Raw genomic sequence first — 18,014 nt, forward strand, 5'->3', positions numbered from 1 at the left:
TTTGCTTTTTTAGGCAATCAAACATAGTTTTGATGGTAGATATGAAGAGAAGGAAAGAACACAGCATATGCATTTTTCCTCTTGTATCAATACAGCCCAGTTTAGCAGCCGTGATTTACCAAAGGCTTTATCCCACTCTTCCCTCAGGAAGCCCCACAGTGGGCACCTACAGCACCTCACAGCAGCTGGTTTTGGATTCATGAGACCCATTGAACAGTAGCTGCATAAGTGTGAATGGCATGAACCATTCCCCCTTCTACTGCTAGAGCTGATGCTTTCTTGCCAAGCTTAAAAAATAGAATGCTTTATTTAAAATGCTATCTGATAGCAGAAATAGTTTTATTGTTGTTTTGGAGTCACAAGAAGAACTATTTGCAAGGCACTTATCCTAGCTCTGTCTTCTCTTAGCTGGAGTAGCATTTCTGGCATATTTCTGGGAAGTCTGTCCATCAGGGACACAAATGGTGCATTTCTATCATTTTCTGTAAGAGGTATGTTAACTTCTGTAATTCAGCATAAACTTCCACAGGCTACTAATCTCATTTTTTCATCATAATCATACCTGTGGTACCTAACCTGCGCTTTTTAAAAAAAATTCAACAGTGACTTTTCTCCTGCATAGAAAGAAGGGTAAAACTGGCTATAAGGCATGGTGAAGGTGAGGAGATAGGAGAACAGAAGGTAAACAGTCAGAATCCCGCAGCACTTGCCTCAGTGATCTGTTTGCTCAGTCAAGTAAATCCAGAAGTTGATTCTGGTTGTACACAGTAACTGCAAGCAATTGTAACAAAACCTGTGGGAAGCCTGCAAATGTGAGGAATGCCCTTTGCCTCTGTGTGTTGTCCAGGCTGCTTGGTGCCATGTGTCACAGCAACTATGCTCCCAAGCTGACTTGCAAAGAATCACCCTTTGACAGCTTTGTCTCCCAACAACTGCACAGCTGCCAGTTCATGGGAATTCCTCCTTCTCTGCAGGATGCAAAATGCCAGCTGAGGAAACGCCCAGGTCATTGTCCCATAGCAGACAAAACAAATATTGTGTTTCCCCTGAACCAGCTATTTATGGAATTTATCTGACCCTGGTAAGACTCTGAGATAGCATGGGTTCAACTCAGGCAAGGGAAAGTGTTGGTCCCCAGAAGGACTTCTCTACAGGCTGGCACATGCCCCCTTGATTTATGCCACCCAGAAGCTGGTCTCTTCTTCCAGAAGTGATCTGTTATGTAAAGAATAGATGGTGAACAAATCTGTTCAGCATTTGGAAAATGTAAAAGCACTTGGGAGCTTGTCCATGCAGTGGGGTGAAGTGAAATGACTTGTTGCCTGCCCAATGTCTTCAGCTCCTCTAGATGAGGAGCCCAGACACTTAATTATTTAGTAGAAATACTGCCTCACTGAGTCACTGTGGTTTTTTACTCTACAGTATGTGAAAAACGAGGTTCACTCTCCTGTTAGAATTTAAAGAGTTTAATATAAAGACAATAAGAGACACATAAAATAAAGCAAAGGGATAACGGCCGGGTGCCTTGGCGCTCTGCCAAGAGCACACCTGATGCTCGAGGTGAGTCCTTTTTATACCATTTTTACTGTCTGTTCTCTATTCATATTAAAACTTTTCCAGGAACTGTTCTGCATGGCCACTCCTTGGGTCCGCCTTTTTAGAGCATGCGTAGTCTTCGGCCTTGCGGTTTTATTTCTTTTGATTCTTGGGGTTGGGCCCACTAGATAAGGGCTCGATGGTAGGGTGGATCTCTTAATTCTCCAGACAGTCAGGGCTGATTGCAGCTTTGGGCCTCTTTGCCCCCCGGGCAGAGCGGTGATAAGGGCTCGATGGTAGGGTGGATCTCTTAATTCTCCAGACAGTCAGGGCTGATTGCAGCTTTGGGCCTCTTTGCCCCCCGGGCAGAGCGGTGATAGCGGCTCTCGGACTCTCCAGGCCGCCCGTTCTCCGGGTGGAGCAGCCTTTGGGCCCTTTTGTTCTCTGGACAAAGTGTTGATCAGCAGCTCCTCGGGCCTCATCCTCTGCTCGCTTGGAGGTTATCTTACTTGCTCACACTCGCTAACATTCTTGCTAAAACGAGAGAAAACTACATCCACACAGCAAAAAGCATTTCTAACATTATATAATATCTACTTTAATACTTTGCGAGAAGCCAATACTATATGTTTATAACACCTTGAAGAGTGCAAAGGAGTGCGAGCAGGTGGACACGCTCTGCCAGTGAGTGCCCTGTAGAAAGCCATGACAAGAGATTCGGCTGGGCTTATTTCCTTCCGATTTGTGTTTGGAACTGCCCTTGTCATGGGATATTCTTCCTTTGGTCACCCAGATGAACCAGCTGGCCTTCAGGCGTGCCACCAGGGAAGGAGTAGGCAAAGGGCTCGCAGGTGCCCAAGCCAACGCACCCTCGAGCAGGAGGGTCATCAACCGTCCCCCTGCCCACCCCAGCTGGAATGGATGTAAGAATATGACTGGACTCGGCGGTTAGAACGCTGTCAGCGTACTTGTGCCGCTGCACAGAACGGCCGCAACCGGGCCGCGCAGCCCCGCCGCCCCTCAGGCCACGCCGCGGGGTTGGCGGGCCCGCCCGCACAGGTAAGCGGCGCCGCGCGGGGGGCGGCCAATGGCGCGGCCCGGCCGCCGCCGCCAGCCAATGGGGGCGCGCGCGGCGGCGGCCCCATGGAAATGTGCCTGGTGGGGAGCCAATGGGGCGCGGCCGGGCCGCGGGCGGCGCTTTCTCCGCCGGCAGCGCCGGGCGCGCGTCCCTCGCGTCCCCCTCCGCCGTCCGTGCCGCGCAGCATGGCCGGGCTGGGCGGCGGCCCCGCCGCCTTCGGGCGCTGCACGCACGCCGTGGTGCGGGCGCTGCCCGAGTCGCTGTGCCGGCAGGCGCTGCGCAGCGCGGCGGGCCCTGAGGTAGACTTCGCCCGCGCGGAGAGGGAGCATCAGCTGTATGTGGGTGTGCTGCGGGGCAAGCTGGGGCTGCAGGTGCTGGAGCTGCCGGCCGACGAGAGCCTCCCTGACTGTGTCTTCGTGGAGGATGTGGCCGTGGTCTGCGAGGAGACGGCGCTGCTCACCCGCCCGGGCGCGCCCAGCCGCAGGAAGGAGGTGAGGTGCTGTGCGGTGCGGAGCGGGGCGGGCCGGGGGGCGATGCCTGCGCAGGTGAGCTCGGGGTGGCCGCGCCGTCGGGCGTGTCCCCTGGCCCGCCCCAGCCCCCGGCGGGAGCGGCGGAGCGGGGATCGCGCTCCGAGCTGCAGCCCTGCTCGGCGGGACCGGCCCCGCGCAGCGGCTCCAGCCCGGCATCCCGCCGCCGGCACCCGAGCCCGCTGTGCGGCGGAGCCCGGCTGTGCTGGGCTTACTGGAGAGCGGTGCTCTGCTCCTGGAGACAAGTGGATGGACAGTGTAAACTATGACTCATCCATTCTGGGGCGTGCGGGCTCTCGCTCCGTGTTAGCTTGCCGAGCCCGTCTGGCGGGATGGGTCGCTGGCAGATTGTGCGGATTCGTGACCACGGTACAGCCCTGCTCGATCCACAAACCCCGTTTTCAGTACACGTTCAACCCGAGCTCAGCCCCAGGCAGTGCATCATTGGTACCTGCCATGATTGTATCTACTGGCTTGTGCACAAAAGCTCGTGCGTGTTTTGGTGTGCTTGGTGTCAGCCTTAATGCCCTTGAACCCGATGTCACTTCCCTCTGCAACCACTGCAGGCCCCCTGCATGTATGGGGGACGTAGGCCACCTCATAGAAGAGAAGTGTGAAGGATGCACACCCACAGGAGCCTTACTTTAGATCTTCTTAGTACTTTTTTAATGTCCTCAGCCCATTCATAAACTAGTTCATCAGGCAGTGCATGCACTGAAAGTGCCACCCAGTTATCTCCTCAATAAGCAGTGACAGCCTGCCTTCCTGTAAGCATCTTTTAGCATAACCCTCCCCATGTCTCTTTCAGTTCCCATCTTTGCTAGCCCAGTGCATCCTGAGTTCCACAGGCACATGCTGTTGTGCCTGTGGGACAGGCCACTAGCTCTAATACAGCAGTAGCTCCTCTTGGCCATTGAGAGCAATAGCTGAGTTGCTCCACTTGGTTTTGGTGTTTTTTACATAGTGCCCTTCTCTTATCAATTGCGAAGTTTTCTTGAATTCTGCCCAACGGTGTAGTGTAATATCTGAGATACTGTGTACACCTTGTACACATGCACTTCTTCTGCATAACCATGTTACTCTTTGTAACATACTTGAGTGCTTTTAGGGTGACAGCACCAGAGTAAAGCGTTTACCACATGCTACTCTCAGAAGCAGCTGTTTCTCAGCCAGAATCCAAGCGAGTTTTCACTGGTCCTTCCCATGACGCACTGGTATGTAGAGATGTGAGTCCTGCTGCCATTTGTACCATTTCCCCTTCAGGAGGATGGATTTACTTCTTTCCATGAGTGACTTGTCCAGGCAGAGTCATGAGCAAGAGGAGAGAAAGAGCTTTCAGGCATAATTTCAACATTATTAGTGTTTTTGGATGATGGAGTAATCACTCCCTTGAGTTTTCTGTGAAGTAAAAAAGAAAAAATAATTGAACAAATACCCTTTTAAAGCTATAGCAGTGCATGACATTGCAGTGTAGTGCTTGTCTGAACATTTAACTCTTATTTCCAACAATTTTTCCTCTTGGTAACATCATTACAGCAGTGTCTTGTGGAAGGGGGGAGAAGGTGCTCATTTCTGCAGTATGCTACGTGCCTGTTCCCTTTCCCCTCCAAAGTATCCTCCCCTTTCCAGCGTGGTGACTGTCAGCTGTGTTTAGCTGGTGTGTCTGTGTTGAGTAGTTAGTGACCAGGATGTCGTATTGAAAACAGTGAAATGGCAAAGGCTTTAGAAAGCAGGAATGTGCACATGCCTACCCGGAGCTCTGCATGCTGTGGTGGAGGGCTTGGTGTATGCCTTGGACATCTTGGCAAACATCTATGATAACATCACTTTCATAGAGCTCCCCAGAAAGAGCTGCATCTTGTAGCTGCATGAGATGCTGTTTCCTGTTGTACCCAAAGCTTCCCTGCTCTTATTGCCTCCAGCTTTGGCTCTGGAGGTACCAGCCACAGGGGCTCAGGAAGTCCAGGCACTGAGATATGTGGCCACCCTGTGCTGAGGGAGCCCAGCACCTGCTCCTGACCCTCTTGCTAACCCCAGTGAGCATCTGTTAGCAGCCTTTCAAGATACTTTTCTGAGGTTTATATCCAGTCTCTGAATTCCCCATTGAGATAGTTGCTGGAGTTGGGTGGCAGGTGATGTTGCTGCAGGGTCTCTCCTACCATCAAATGGTCTGCCCTGTCAAATACCTTTATTGATGACTTGGAGGAGATTGAGGCATCTTTATTGAGCTGTGAATGGCTCCAAACTGGAGCAAGAGTGAGAAGCAATGCCATGGAGGTCTAGGCTGTGCAGAGGGACCTCGCCAGGCTGGAGAAAGGGGCTGACCCATGGAGACCTCATGGTTGAACAGAGACAGGTGCAAAGTGCTGCCCCAGGAAAGGAAGGATCCTGCAGCAGTTGGCTTGGTCAGCCTGTTATGAAAGTGAACCAAGGCTGTTGTAGAGCATTGTCACTTGTACTGGGTGACAGGGAAAGAGGGTGGGTGCAGTCTACGTAAGCACCAGTTTCTCAAACTGTGATCTCTCATTCTTTTTATGTAACGTAAGTGCAAACCCATGAATATTTTAGCAGTACAGTTGGCGTATGTGTGGCTTAACCCAGTAAAGCCCAACTCCCGATCATGCACTCCTGACCTGAGACTCCCTATAAGGCAGGGCTCAGCTGGACTTGTCTTACTGGTCTCTTAACTGTTGGATGTATTTTTGTACAGAGCAAGCAGGAGCAGTGGAGGAAGGAAAGGATGAGGGAAACAGGGTTGTAGGGTACCATTTTTGCAAATAATTAATAGAGGGAAGGTTTGTGTCCAGGAAATCTGCCAAAGAGGCATGTGGTAGGCTGGGCTCTGAAGCCTGGTCAAACCAGTGAACATTGAAGAGCACAGGGAGTTGCTGAGGTGCATCCGAAAGAGAACGGCCTGGTTGCATACACAGCTGGAGCAGTGCTGTTTCAGGTGTGTTGTGCCTTGTGATAAACTGTCTGCCAGATGCATGAACTGAGCAGTAATGTCTTCATCTCCTCTGTTTCATGCTACTGAAAACCTATAATGCAGTATTTAAGAGGAATACAGCTTTTTCTTTCACTGACTAGACTCCTTATTAAGAAGGCTTGTCACCAATTACAGTAACGCCATGCAGTAGACAAAATTGTGCAGTAGTTCGTAATAGCATTGATTGAGCTTTCAGGCTTTATAGATATTATTGCTTATCCCCCCAGCAACATTGGATTCTTTACTGATTGTCTGTCTGGAGCAAAACAAAATAAAATCTAGGGTTATGTCTGTTCTTGCTCCAAGTTATTGTAAGGAGAAAAAAAGAATTGAATTAAATTTGGTCATGTTCAGGCAGTGCTGGGAAAGAGCCCAGTATTTTTTTAGTAAAGTAAAAAAATTAGTCATGCATTTAATGATTTGTTTGCAAGTCAGACTTATTTCAAGCCATTATGTTTCTGTGTTATCAGCCTCTGAACGTACTTTAAAATTCATAGTTTCTGTGGAGTTTTGAATTTGGCAGAAAGGTAAAGGCTTTTGAAGTAAGCCAGAGGTAGATTGCTAATATGTCTAAGTGTTTTGTTTAGCTGTGTGCAGTCACCAGTGTACTTGATGCTTAAGTTGAGTAAGTCCAGTGGAAATGTTGTGATCACTGATCAGATTGCCAGTTCCAGCACCTTTTGTTCCAGCAGTATGTTCTCAATTGTTTATTCCTCCAGTATAAACTCTCAACGTCACCTTCTGAATACAGCAGGGTTAGTTGCTGTGAAGAGCCCTCATCAGCACATTGCTCTTGCTGCCTAAGTTGTCTTAATGTGCTTGGGACAGCACAAAACAACATTTCCACCATTCCTGTGCTTATGCAGACAGATGGGAACCCAAAAGCTCAGCAGAATGCACCCACAGTGACCTGGCCTTTTCTCAGCTGCCACACGGGGAATGGAGAATTAGCTGGTGCTGGGAAAACTGCAGGAGCTGTCGCAGAAGAGCTCAGTGTGTTTCCTTCCCTGGTTAAGAGGAAACCTCTACCCAAGGCTTTTGTTATTCCCTACTCCCCCAAGACTGGGAACACTTGTGACTGCATTCATGTGGTGTAGGATAGCTGGTCTTTCAGCAGTGAGGGATAGGATGAGCAGCAAAGGACTGTGTTTGTCAAATCCTCTCAACAAGAATTGGAGAAACCACCTAATGGCTTTTTCAGCGTCTCTGGGTATCTCTTCCCAAATTTACTTGCTGTATGGCAAGATTTTGTCCACAGTAGTGCTTCTGCAGAGTTTACAGCTGTGCTGGGCCAGGTAACCTGCTCCTCAGTGCTGAACACCCTCAGCTGCCACCCTTTCCCACCCTGTACAGCTTCTGCAGGGCTGTGTAGCTGTGTATGAACCATAGCTTGCACCGTACACTGGCCTGTTGTCCCAGCTGCAGCTTACTGCTTTCAGGGATAGTTCTCAGGCCAGTAGGTGGAAGTTTCTTAAAAAACAGAAGGCAAAAAGAGTTTACTAAGTTATTTATCTATTGTATACACTGAGGTAATACTGCATAGCTGCTGCTAAATGCAAGACCTTTCTCCACTCTCTCTGTAGATATAGATGGTCCTGCAGGTTAATGACATCTATTGCAAAGTAATAGAAAAGCCAGGCTCAGGAGAAAGAGATTTAAGGCTCTGCTGGCTCCTGAACTTAATTAGGTTATGGGGGTTTTATTTTATAGTGTATACCAGTACAAGTGAGCCTGTAGTCAGAATCATAGAACCCTTTAGGTTTGAAAAGACCTTTAAGATTGTAGAGTCCAACTGTTAAGCCGGCACTGCTGAGTCCACCACTAAACCATGTCCCTGAGTGCCCCATCTGTGCATCCTTCTAATGTCTTCTGGGATGGTTATTTAGCTACTTCCCAGGCAGCCCAAAGCTTGACAACACTTTCAGTGAAGAAATTTTCCCTAATATCCAATCCAAACCTCCCCTGGTGCAAGCTGAGGGCCTTTCCCCTTGTCCTGTTGCTTGTGACCTGGGAGAAGAGACCAATTCCCACCTCACTATAACCCCCTTCCAGGTATTTGTAGAGTGATGAGGTCCCCTCTGAGCCTTCTTTCCTTCAGGCTGAGCACCCCCAGCTCCCTCAGCTGCTTCTCATAGGACATATGCTCCAGACCCTTCCCCAGCTCCACTGTCCTTCTCTGGGCTCACTCCAGCCCCTCACTGTCTTTCTTGTCATGAGGGGCCCAGAACTGGACACAGCACTTGAGCTGGGACCTCACCAGTGCTGAGCACAGAGGGGCAATCACTGCCCTGGTCCTGCTGGCGACACTATTGCTGATCCAAGCCAGGATGCCATTGGCCTTCTTGGCCACCTGGGCACACACTGGCTTGTGTTCATGTTCAGATGCTGTCAACCAGCATCCCCAGGTCCTTCTCTGCTGGGCAGCTTTCCAGCCACTCTTCGCCAAGGCTGTTGTGCTGCATGGGGTTGTTGTGACCCAAATGCAGGATCCAGCACTTGGTGTTGTTGAACCTCATAGAACTGGCCTTGGCTCATTGATCCAACCTCTCCAGATCCCTCTGGAAAGCCTTCCTACCCACAAGCAGTTCAGTACTGCCTCCCAAGGGACTCTATCAACCAGTCCCTTAAACAGGCCAATTTCTGCAATAATCAAAAACTTATTTCATGATTGCTGTGCCCAAGGTGGCCTTCAGCCACCAGATAACTCACCAGTCTTTCTCTTGAGGAGCAATCACCACATCCAGAGGGACCTAACACATCAGTAACCCTTTGCTGCCACATGGATCTCCATTCCCTGCTTCCACTGAGACATCAAATGGAAGGACCTCACTAGCACACCATGCCTCAAACAGTGGTGTGCTGCCCCCAGGCTTATCTCTAGTTAGCCTGGGTTTTAACTCTTCTTCTCTTCAAATTTAGTTTAAAGCTCTTTCAATGAGTCTTAACTCCTGTGCAAGGAGAGAGACAAGTGTCTCCAGCAGGCCTGCTGCTGTGTAAACCTACCCATTATCAAAACCCAAAAATTCTGCTGGTGGCACCAGGCTCAGAGCCAGGTATTGATATGCTGGCTCTCTCGTTTCTTCACTCATCACTCCCAGCAGTTACAAAGATAGAGGGGGATACTATTTGTGCTCCTGATCCCTTAACCAGTTGTCCCAAGGCCCTGAAGTCTGTTGGTTGCCCTCAGACTTGTTGCTGGAACTTCATTGCTGCACACCTGAAAAATCAAGAATGGATAATAATCTGAGGGCTGTATCAGGGGAGAAGCTTTCTTTTCCATTTAATCAGGGCCCCAGGGAGACAGCAGGCTTCCCTAAGAAGTGGGTGTGGTCTGCATAGGGGGCCTTCTGTTCCCTTCAGAAGGGAGTCTCTTCTGTCAGTGACCTGGTTTTTTTTTCTTTACGGAGGCGGTTTTGATGCTGGGCACAAGCTGACTGAGCCTCAGCAATGAACCAAGTAGAGGAGCTTCTGTACCTGGGCACCCCTTCCACAGGGATGCTCAGTGCTGCTGGCCAGCACTGGGGAAAGAGCAGGGCACTCGCTGTAGTCCAGCTCAGGGTGACAATGTGCTCCCACTGAGCTCTGTCTGGGAAGCGCAGTCGGTCATGTGGGTGCAGAGCTTAGCAAGGCTGTGGCTTTCTGCTGGGTGGGTACCACCCTGGTTGAGCTGGCACTGGCAGGGATCTAGCTCCTTTCCATGTCTGGTCACTAGAGAAGCAAGAGATTAAATGTTTTATTACCATTTAAAATAATTAATGGTTCTTTAAATTGTCACACAAATTGTGATGGTCTTTTATGTTTTCACTGACCCCTTTGCACATCCTTATTGTGCTTTACCCTTGATGACCCAGACCAGCTTTGGTGTTCTGCCAGGAAAACTTACGACAGAAAGCACAGATTGCCACAGTGTAATTGTTTAATACTTTAAACAGCAGGTAAGTAAACATGGGCAAACACTTTACATGAAGGCTGACAAAAATTAGAGATGGCACTAGGTACCTTTCCACCCTCTTGTTAGACTGGGTTTTTTAATACCTTTCCCATTCTATACTGAGCCATATACATATACTCCTTTAGCCTATCTTTTTCATCATGTTCTCAGTCTAACCTCAGAATTAAAGTGTGCAAGATATTGTCAGCATTTATTTTCTGTCATACTGAAAACAAGTTGAGAAGTACCAGCCAGACTTTGGATATGTATACATGAGTTTTAATATGGGATTTGGTTTTCCTTTGAGCCTATAATTGGCAAACCCAAATGTAATGATCTTCTACAAAGTTAGTGCCACTCGGAGACTTTCTCCAGGATGATGAGTGATGCCCATCCTGGGTTACAGAAGGCAATGAAGTAACTCTTTATCAGAATCTACTTCAGTGTTTTCTTTTATTATATCAATAGCTTTAATTTTCAGCATTTTTGTATTAGTATATAAATTAACTGAAAAGCATGCAGTAGAGGAGAAAAGTTTCTTAAACAGTACTGAGAAGTTTAAAAAACCCAGTCATTTAGGCAGCATCAGGTAGACCTTTATCAGGAGCCAATGTAATTATCAGTATACATAGAATAGGTGTTTTAGCCTCCTAAAGCAGACTATTTCAAAAATCATCTGCTTCACAGTTTAAGTGATGCCTTTTGGTTTGGGCAGGTGGTTCTTTGGTCTGAAAGTTCATTGCTGATGTAGCTCTGACCCTACATTAATAAGGCTAACTGGCCATGCCAAGAACTGTATTTTTTCATTTTCAATTTTGCTTCTGTGATCCCCGACTTAATGAAAATGTTAGGAAGTAGCTTGTAGTCAGATCAATGTAAGTGGACTGTGTTCATTATAATTGGTTTCTATTTATAGAACTGTAAAACAATCTTTAAGGACAGTCTAGGAGCAGCTTGGGTTTCATGTTTTTCTAGTAGAAGCCATATTTAGACCTTGTTATTGAATTGTGATGTCAGGATTCTCAGGAATATCCCAGTTGCTGACCAGAAGATTAAAAAAAGGCACAACCCAAATTAAATGCCTGTTTTTTAATCTCTTGTGGACACTTGATTATTATTGTGCAAGCCTGATGTCAGCTTCTGTACTTTGTTAATCACTGTTCCTTTGGCTGTGATGAATAGCCCTTGGTGAGCTTATGGTTCAGTGCAAATGCTAAGTGGTTAAAGGTTCCAAGTAACCATAAGCATTTCCACCAAGTGAAAAGATCCTTTGCTGCTGCATTGATTTATACATGTGGCTTGGAGCTACGCTGTTCCTTCCCCAAGAAATTTCTGCCTGGACTTTCAAATTGAACCTAAGTAGTTGTTGTTTTGTAGTTTTTTGTTTATTCTGGGTTGTTTTGGTTTTTTTTTTTTTTGGAACTGCCTTACTTAAAAGCATTGCAAAAACTATTTTTCCAGAGTCACTTCTGGAGTTTTGGTTTTGAGATTCAAAGGTGGGTTCGTAACATCCCCAGTGTAGTCTGTCTGATTGGTTTTGCCCTTAAACTTGCTGCCTTCAGTTGTCCCTCTTGGTAAGGTGACATGGGCATGCAGCTCTTCAGCAAGCATGGCTGATATTAGCACTGACATTTTTCATTAAAATAAACACATGCAGACTTTACTTTCTAGCACTATTACTGGTTATTCCAAAGCGGTTCTGGAGCAGGTACCCTGCCTCTGCTGCAGGCTCAGCATGACTCTGCTGAGGATGCTGTGGGAAGTGGCTGTATAGCCAGTTTTAACTTGCAATACTCCATTCATGCTGAATATTTTGTGAGCTTAGCAGCTCAGTCTGGGAATGCAGCATCTGTGCTTGTGTTGTTCAGTTTTTAGAGGACTTCTTGTCATTGTCAAAAGTCTCCTGGTAAATAGTGCTGGATCAAAAGTGTAGACCTGATTATTAAATGCTGACCTGAAACAAAGGTTACATATACAAAACAGTCTTCACTAATCATAAGTTACACTGGTCCATATAAACATCTGTGTAGAAGGCATTGTTTATGGCAGGCTTGCCAACCAGAAGTCGTGACTACAGAAAATACATTCCTACTAAGAAAGAAATTACTGTCAGTAATTACTGATCATTCATCCCATTGAAAAATAAACCATTCTGCTTTTTTTCTGTATTTATTATAGAAGCCTATCTCTAATCAAGTTTATGGTGTAAGAGAGCTTCACTCTTGGTGTCAGATCTGGTCAGTCACAGTTCTAGGGTGAAGATAAATGATGCACCCACAGCATCAGGTGACAATATCTTTTATGGCTGCCCCTTTTATAGCACTATTAGGAATTCTTCTTTCAGAAAAAAAAAAAATAAGTGAAATGTTTTATGGCTGAGATGTACCTGAGTCAGGTCCTGCGTTGATCCAAGGCCAGTGATCACCTACACCACACTGTAGTGTGCTATTTTTCTGTCACTTGGAGTCAATACTAAAACCAAGCAAGTATATAAAAATCAGCTCGTTGAAGACTTGCAGAACTCATTTTCATGTCAGGAGAGATTCAGTATTTGGCATCATCTTTAAAAAATGATTGTGATAATTTGTTTCTGGAGGGTTCATTATGTTTGTTAAAAGTAAAGGATCTGGCTATCCACGCCTGTCTCCGGATGCCAACTGAAGTTCTCTGGCGAGATGAAATCATCTATCTCAGCTCAGTCCCAGCTGGCCACTGAAGCAAACCAAAACAAAACTGCTACATAATTTGATGCTGTTGACAGTGTTGTGATTGATTTTGCATTTCTCTTTGCTTTTTCTGAGGCTTTTAATGTAAGAGCTGTCAGGAAGCTGAATCCTGTATCTCAGGGTGATCTTGCAGGATAAGAATCTTGCTTGTGCCTGTGTCTCTGCATTTCAGTGTGGTTGATGTCCTTTGAGCTGCAGGCCAGCAGCCATGGAGATGGTCATCTCCACGCAAACCCAGGCTAGAAAGACAAGTATTTTAGAGATAGAGCTAGTTTTTGGCCTGCTCTCCAGAAATAGCAAGCTATGTTTTTAAAAATAATTTAAATGTTTAGTAGTAAACTGAAGACTGTGCCTCTGTGTAGAAGTAGAGAGATTTAGCAGTCCTGTAGGAGTTAATTTTGCAAACAGTACAAGCACTTTGGGCCGCTTCACCTACCCGAGTACTGAGTGTGGCTGTCATCACTGTGCTTAAAATAGTGAAAGTGATGAATCTCATGTTCTTCCGACATTTTACAGAGGAGAGGTGGCATGGCTATTGCTAGTCACTAGGTATTCACTGAAGTTTAATGCACTAGTTCATGTCTCTGAACCTGTTAAAAGCCTCTGATAGAAGTACTTGTGCCTGTGCTAGCAAGAGCTGGAGTGAGCAGTGCTCTTGAGAGGCAAATACAAACTGATAGAAACAATAGATACTGATGGAGAATTATATGAATGGGATACATGTATTTTTCAGTAGAAAGGTCTGATTGAGGTCTTCTATGAAGTTTGCCAGGTTTTTTTGCAAGGTGGTTTGGGGTGACTCCTGTAGCCAGTGTATTCAGAAACAGAATTCTAACTGTGGTGCTTTTTGGAGTAGAGGGTGTTAGACAAGAAGGTGGCACAGGGTTGTCATACACCCTTTTCCACATTCCTTCTGGCTGCAGCAGCTTGAAATGTGTGCAGAGAACAGCTGGTTTTAGTATAGGTTTCTAAAAGAAATTAGGCAGACACTACACTGCTGTTGGCCTTACTGATATTTGTCCAGTAATTCTTGATCCCTTTGGTCTGAACTGGTTGCAAGGAAGGAAACTGAAAGTTAGCCCCACCACCTCCAGTGCAGGAAAAGTCAAGGCAGAAGTCAGTGTAGGAGAGACATTGTCAAAGAAAGGGGTGGGGAGTGACCTGTCTGTCTATATGGGAAAGCCCTTGTCAGCACTTTATGATCGTACAGGATGCCACATCTTCATTGATGCTGGCAAGTCCAACTGTGAAAATCCAATCCATGTGAAATGGAGCTTCTGTATTGCCATACAGAAATCTCTTATTTTTATGACCCTTAAAACAAATGTTTCTGTTAAACTTCATCTTATTCTGGAATGTGATCTTATTGTCACACAATAAACCAACCAGCTTGCCTTGACCACAGAGCTCTGGCTTAGGACAGATGAGCAGTGCATACCTCCAGTATTGCTGAAAGGCCATTTTCTTGACTTGGCTCACACTGTGTATTCATCTGGACCTGAAATGCTGTGTGAGGTTCTGGTTACCCATTTTGGAAATGCAGAATAAGCAGAAAAGGTGTGTGGACGAATGAGAGGACCTTGCTGCAGTGTAGGACTGTTCCTGGATGAAGCGACACTAATTAGATAAATGCCTTCAACTCAAAGTGGTTTTGAGTAGGGGAGGGGAGAAACAGGAGAGTTCTACACTATCTTAAATGGTACAGAACAAGTGAACTGGGACTGATAGTATGAAAATGACATCCAGAGAAATACCTGGGCAGCAAATTCCAGCAGAAGGAAGTACTTTGTCATGCAGTGCACAACTGAACTGTCAGAGTCCTTGCCAGGATGTTGCAAGGTTGGGGGGGGAGGGGGCAAAAGTACAGCTGGATGTCAGCTATGAAAGAGAGATCCATCAATAGCTGGTTTAACTCTTTGATCCAGATGCAGTAGCTGGCTTTGGAAATATGTGCACTGCCTTTTACAATAAGCTGGGGAAAATATACTGGAGACAGCAGCACTCTACACTTGTCCTCTTTGTTATTCTTTCCTTAAGCTGCCAGTACTGGCCGCTGTTGGAGTCAGGCTGCTGGGATATACAGGTCTCTGTGACCCACTTAAGCTGTTCATGTATTATGAATAAGCTGTAATACTGATAGCTGTTTAGCAGACTCATAATGAGTCACTTGCTGTGATCCTGAAGGTCACGAGTTGTTCCAAGCACTGGCTGTTTGGGAGGCAGATGCCCTGTCATAGCCTTGCACAGATCTTGCTGGTGTTTTCCTCTCACCTGGCAAGGGAAAACTTGTATTCAGGCTTAATCAGTGTCCAATGGCATAAGATGGGCCATCACTAGCAACAGCAATGGGTGCTCTGAGGTCACATGTTGATTTTTCTTCCCTGCCTCAGTATATCCATCCTAGAGCAGGTAGTAGAAAATGGAAGGATTCCACCATGAAGACAGACAGAGATATTTTATGTCAACAATATAAAAGAATTCTGCAGCCCCCCCAGCCCTTAGCAAGTCAGATTAACCCTAAGAAACAGTGCACACTTTGTAAAGCAGAGATTTCTCGTTGGGAAATGTTGTTTCTAGCTTTTCCACATCAGCTGTGAAAACATACTGCCATCCAAGCTTTACAAAATGATTCTTAGAAAGGCCTAGGAGTGAATGCTTGGCAAATAGAAGTTTAATATATTGAGAGTCAGGCTTAAAGGCTTAATGTTATGGAAGAGAGTGTCCTAGAAGAGCCTTTTCAGAAAGCTGCCAGGGGAGAACAGTCTCCCGTGGACTTTGGGGTGTATTTTGTTGTGGGACAGCTGATGGCAGCTGATAATCTGCCAATTTGTGCTGTGGAAATGATCAACAGGTTTTTCCTGAGTAGCATGATACAGATTAAATGGGCCTGAAAACACCAGCACTGGTAATAGGAAATAGGTATTTATTTTCCTAGTGCAAGGAGCCATTTGGAAAAGGTGCCACTCTTCTGACCTTATGCTCTGGCTTCACAGATAACCCAATCCCAAAAAATTTTAGACTAGAACTGCTGGTTTTTTTATGCCTGCGAACAGCAGTAGCAGAGCTGTTTCTAGGTGGGTTTGATGAATGGCAGGCTGCCAGGAGTGGCATCCATCTTGTATCTGCGATAATGCCATGAGCAGCCTGAAAGCCACGTCTGACAGGAGAGCATCAAACCAGCTGTGCATGGTGCAGGGCTGACTGGAGAGATTTTGCAGGAGCAGGACTAGAGCTGGTGTGGCCAGGGTTGGATGGTGAGCATTTTTCTGTGTTTTCAAAGTCTTCACAGACATCAGCCTGTTGTGTGGAAGCCTGGTGTAGACCAATGACATCAGTGATGCTCTGACAGCAAGCTGGAGTCATGAGAGCCTTGGTCCTTTAGATGTTACAGGGCAGGGAAGATGGGCTCTTGTGTTGCATCTGTGCTTTGGTGCCTGTCACTTAGCTCCAGTAACCCTCCCAATAGTTTTGCCTGACCCAGTAGCTGGAGCCGTGGCTCCCCTGCAGTCCACATTGCTGTGGCTCTGTGTCCTGGCCATTCAGGTTGACGGGGGAGTAGCAAAAGTAAATGCAGGGGAAGGTGAAACAAAGAAAGGGGACTGCTATCCAGGCTCTGATCTAAGGCAGTGAGGTTTGTGGTACTGGTGGGAAGATACTCCCATGACTGTCCCCTCTGCTAGCTGCAAGCCTGTCTCTGTCCCTCCCGGGGCTTACTGTTTCATGTCCTGACTTTGATATTTCCTGAGCATGACTTTATCCTTCTCATTTCTCCATCCTTAGGGGAACGAACTTTGGCACAGTTGTCAGCAGTCACCAGAAACTGCCAAAAGCTTTTGTGCAGTAAAAATATGCTCTGTCCACGCTTCATCTTAAGGACTAAAGTCACTGCTTGTAATTCTGCACCAGGCTTCTCTGAATTTAACCTAGTTTCCACTTTGCTTAGTTTCCTTACCCTCTCTACAAGGTTGCTGCACACAAACCAGAAGCCTAGTGGGAGCTTTAAACGGTCTGCTAGCCCTCTAACATGCAGTAGTAGTCCTAAAATTTCTTAAGAGATGGGTTCGCATTTCTCTGATGGAATGTAAACCAAGGGCTGCTAATAATACAGTGTGTAAGGTCTTATTCAGATTTATATAAACCCTGAAACCTTGTCTAAAAATAGTGCCTTGTTTTGCATTCTTGAAAGCGTTCACCACACACCTACATCTGCCACAAAGTGCTATGCTGGTAACAAACTGGACTTCTCAGGAGTTGTATGAAAAGTACTGAAAACCTATTTTAATTTTATTAGTCCTGCAAAATACACATGGACAGTCATATGAAATATGATAACACTTGGAATGGACTGCAGCTGTGGTACTAGCAGGAGGCATAGGGTGTGGGAGGCATCCTAGAGAGGTGTCCATCAGAGAAGTGCAAGCATTGATTGCCTGATCTGGAGTAGGAAGGAGTGTGGGGGAGCTGGATTTAGTGAATGCTTTCAGATCAGGATGGAGTGAAAGAATAAAAACAGGCAATTGGTGTGTATTCTATATGTTATGGTAGGTTTCAAGAGAAGGGACTTTTTCTTTTAACTGTAGGGCTTGTGCTTATGACGCAAGTGTGTAAGTGGATAGGGCTCAATCCTGTAAGGTGCCAGTGCTTAATGTAGAGCTTGTAATCAGTCTTATTAGTTTAAAGCACTTAAACTCCTTCCTCCCTTGTGTCTGCTTACCATCTCTCTGAGCTGGTCTCATGGTCATGTTTTTCACTAGTGGAAAGTCTGAGGTAATGTAACCTTTGAGATACGACTGTAGCTTTAAAGTGTTTCTTAGCTTTGAGTATTGACTAGGTGATTTTGGGCTGTAGTGTGGTGCCTGTTAAAGTGTGTGGTTAATAGCAGAATAGAACTCACATCCATAGTAGTCTTAAATAGAGCATGTAGCAATATTAAATATATCCTGCAATGAGTTTTAAGAACAAGCTAAATCCATGTGGAGTGTGGATCTTTAAAGAATGCATAATCTTTGCCCCTTGCTTTTTCATGCTCTCCAGGGCTGGGAAAGCTGTCACTTCATTGTTGATACATAAAGCATCTGACATGTCTCCTGGACGTGTTGACTGCTATAGTAATGAGATTTTCTGTGGGTTTGCCCCTTTATGCCTGGTAGAAAATGGATGCACTCATTTAGCTTTTTGGAAAGGTGCTCCAGAGGAGGTGAGGATGAGGAGGTGACTGCTTTCAACTTCA

The 18,014-nt window shown here is 46.3% G+C and overlaps 1 protein-coding gene across 1 annotated transcript in view; it reads left to right on the forward strand.

The window, feature by feature from the left end:
• Positions 1–2,799: 2,799 nt before the first annotated feature.
• DDAH1 (dimethylarginine dimethylaminohydrolase 1) overlaps positions 2,800–18,014 on the forward strand; it is a gene marked incomplete at its 5' end in the record, with an annotated part of 54,437 nt that continues 39,222 nt past the window's right edge. Inside the window, one exon of the mRNA XM_082287626.1 lies at positions 2,800–3,105. Coding sequence (XP_082143752.1) covers positions 2,800–3,105 — 306 coding nt within the window. The remainder of the gene's footprint in view (positions 3,106–18,014) is intronic.

This window comes from Coloeus monedula (genome assembly GCF_965178545.1).
Source record: "Coloeus monedula genome assembly, chromosome: 9".
NCBI classification, from domain to species: Eukaryota; Metazoa; Chordata; class Aves; order Passeriformes; family Corvidae; genus Coloeus; species Coloeus monedula.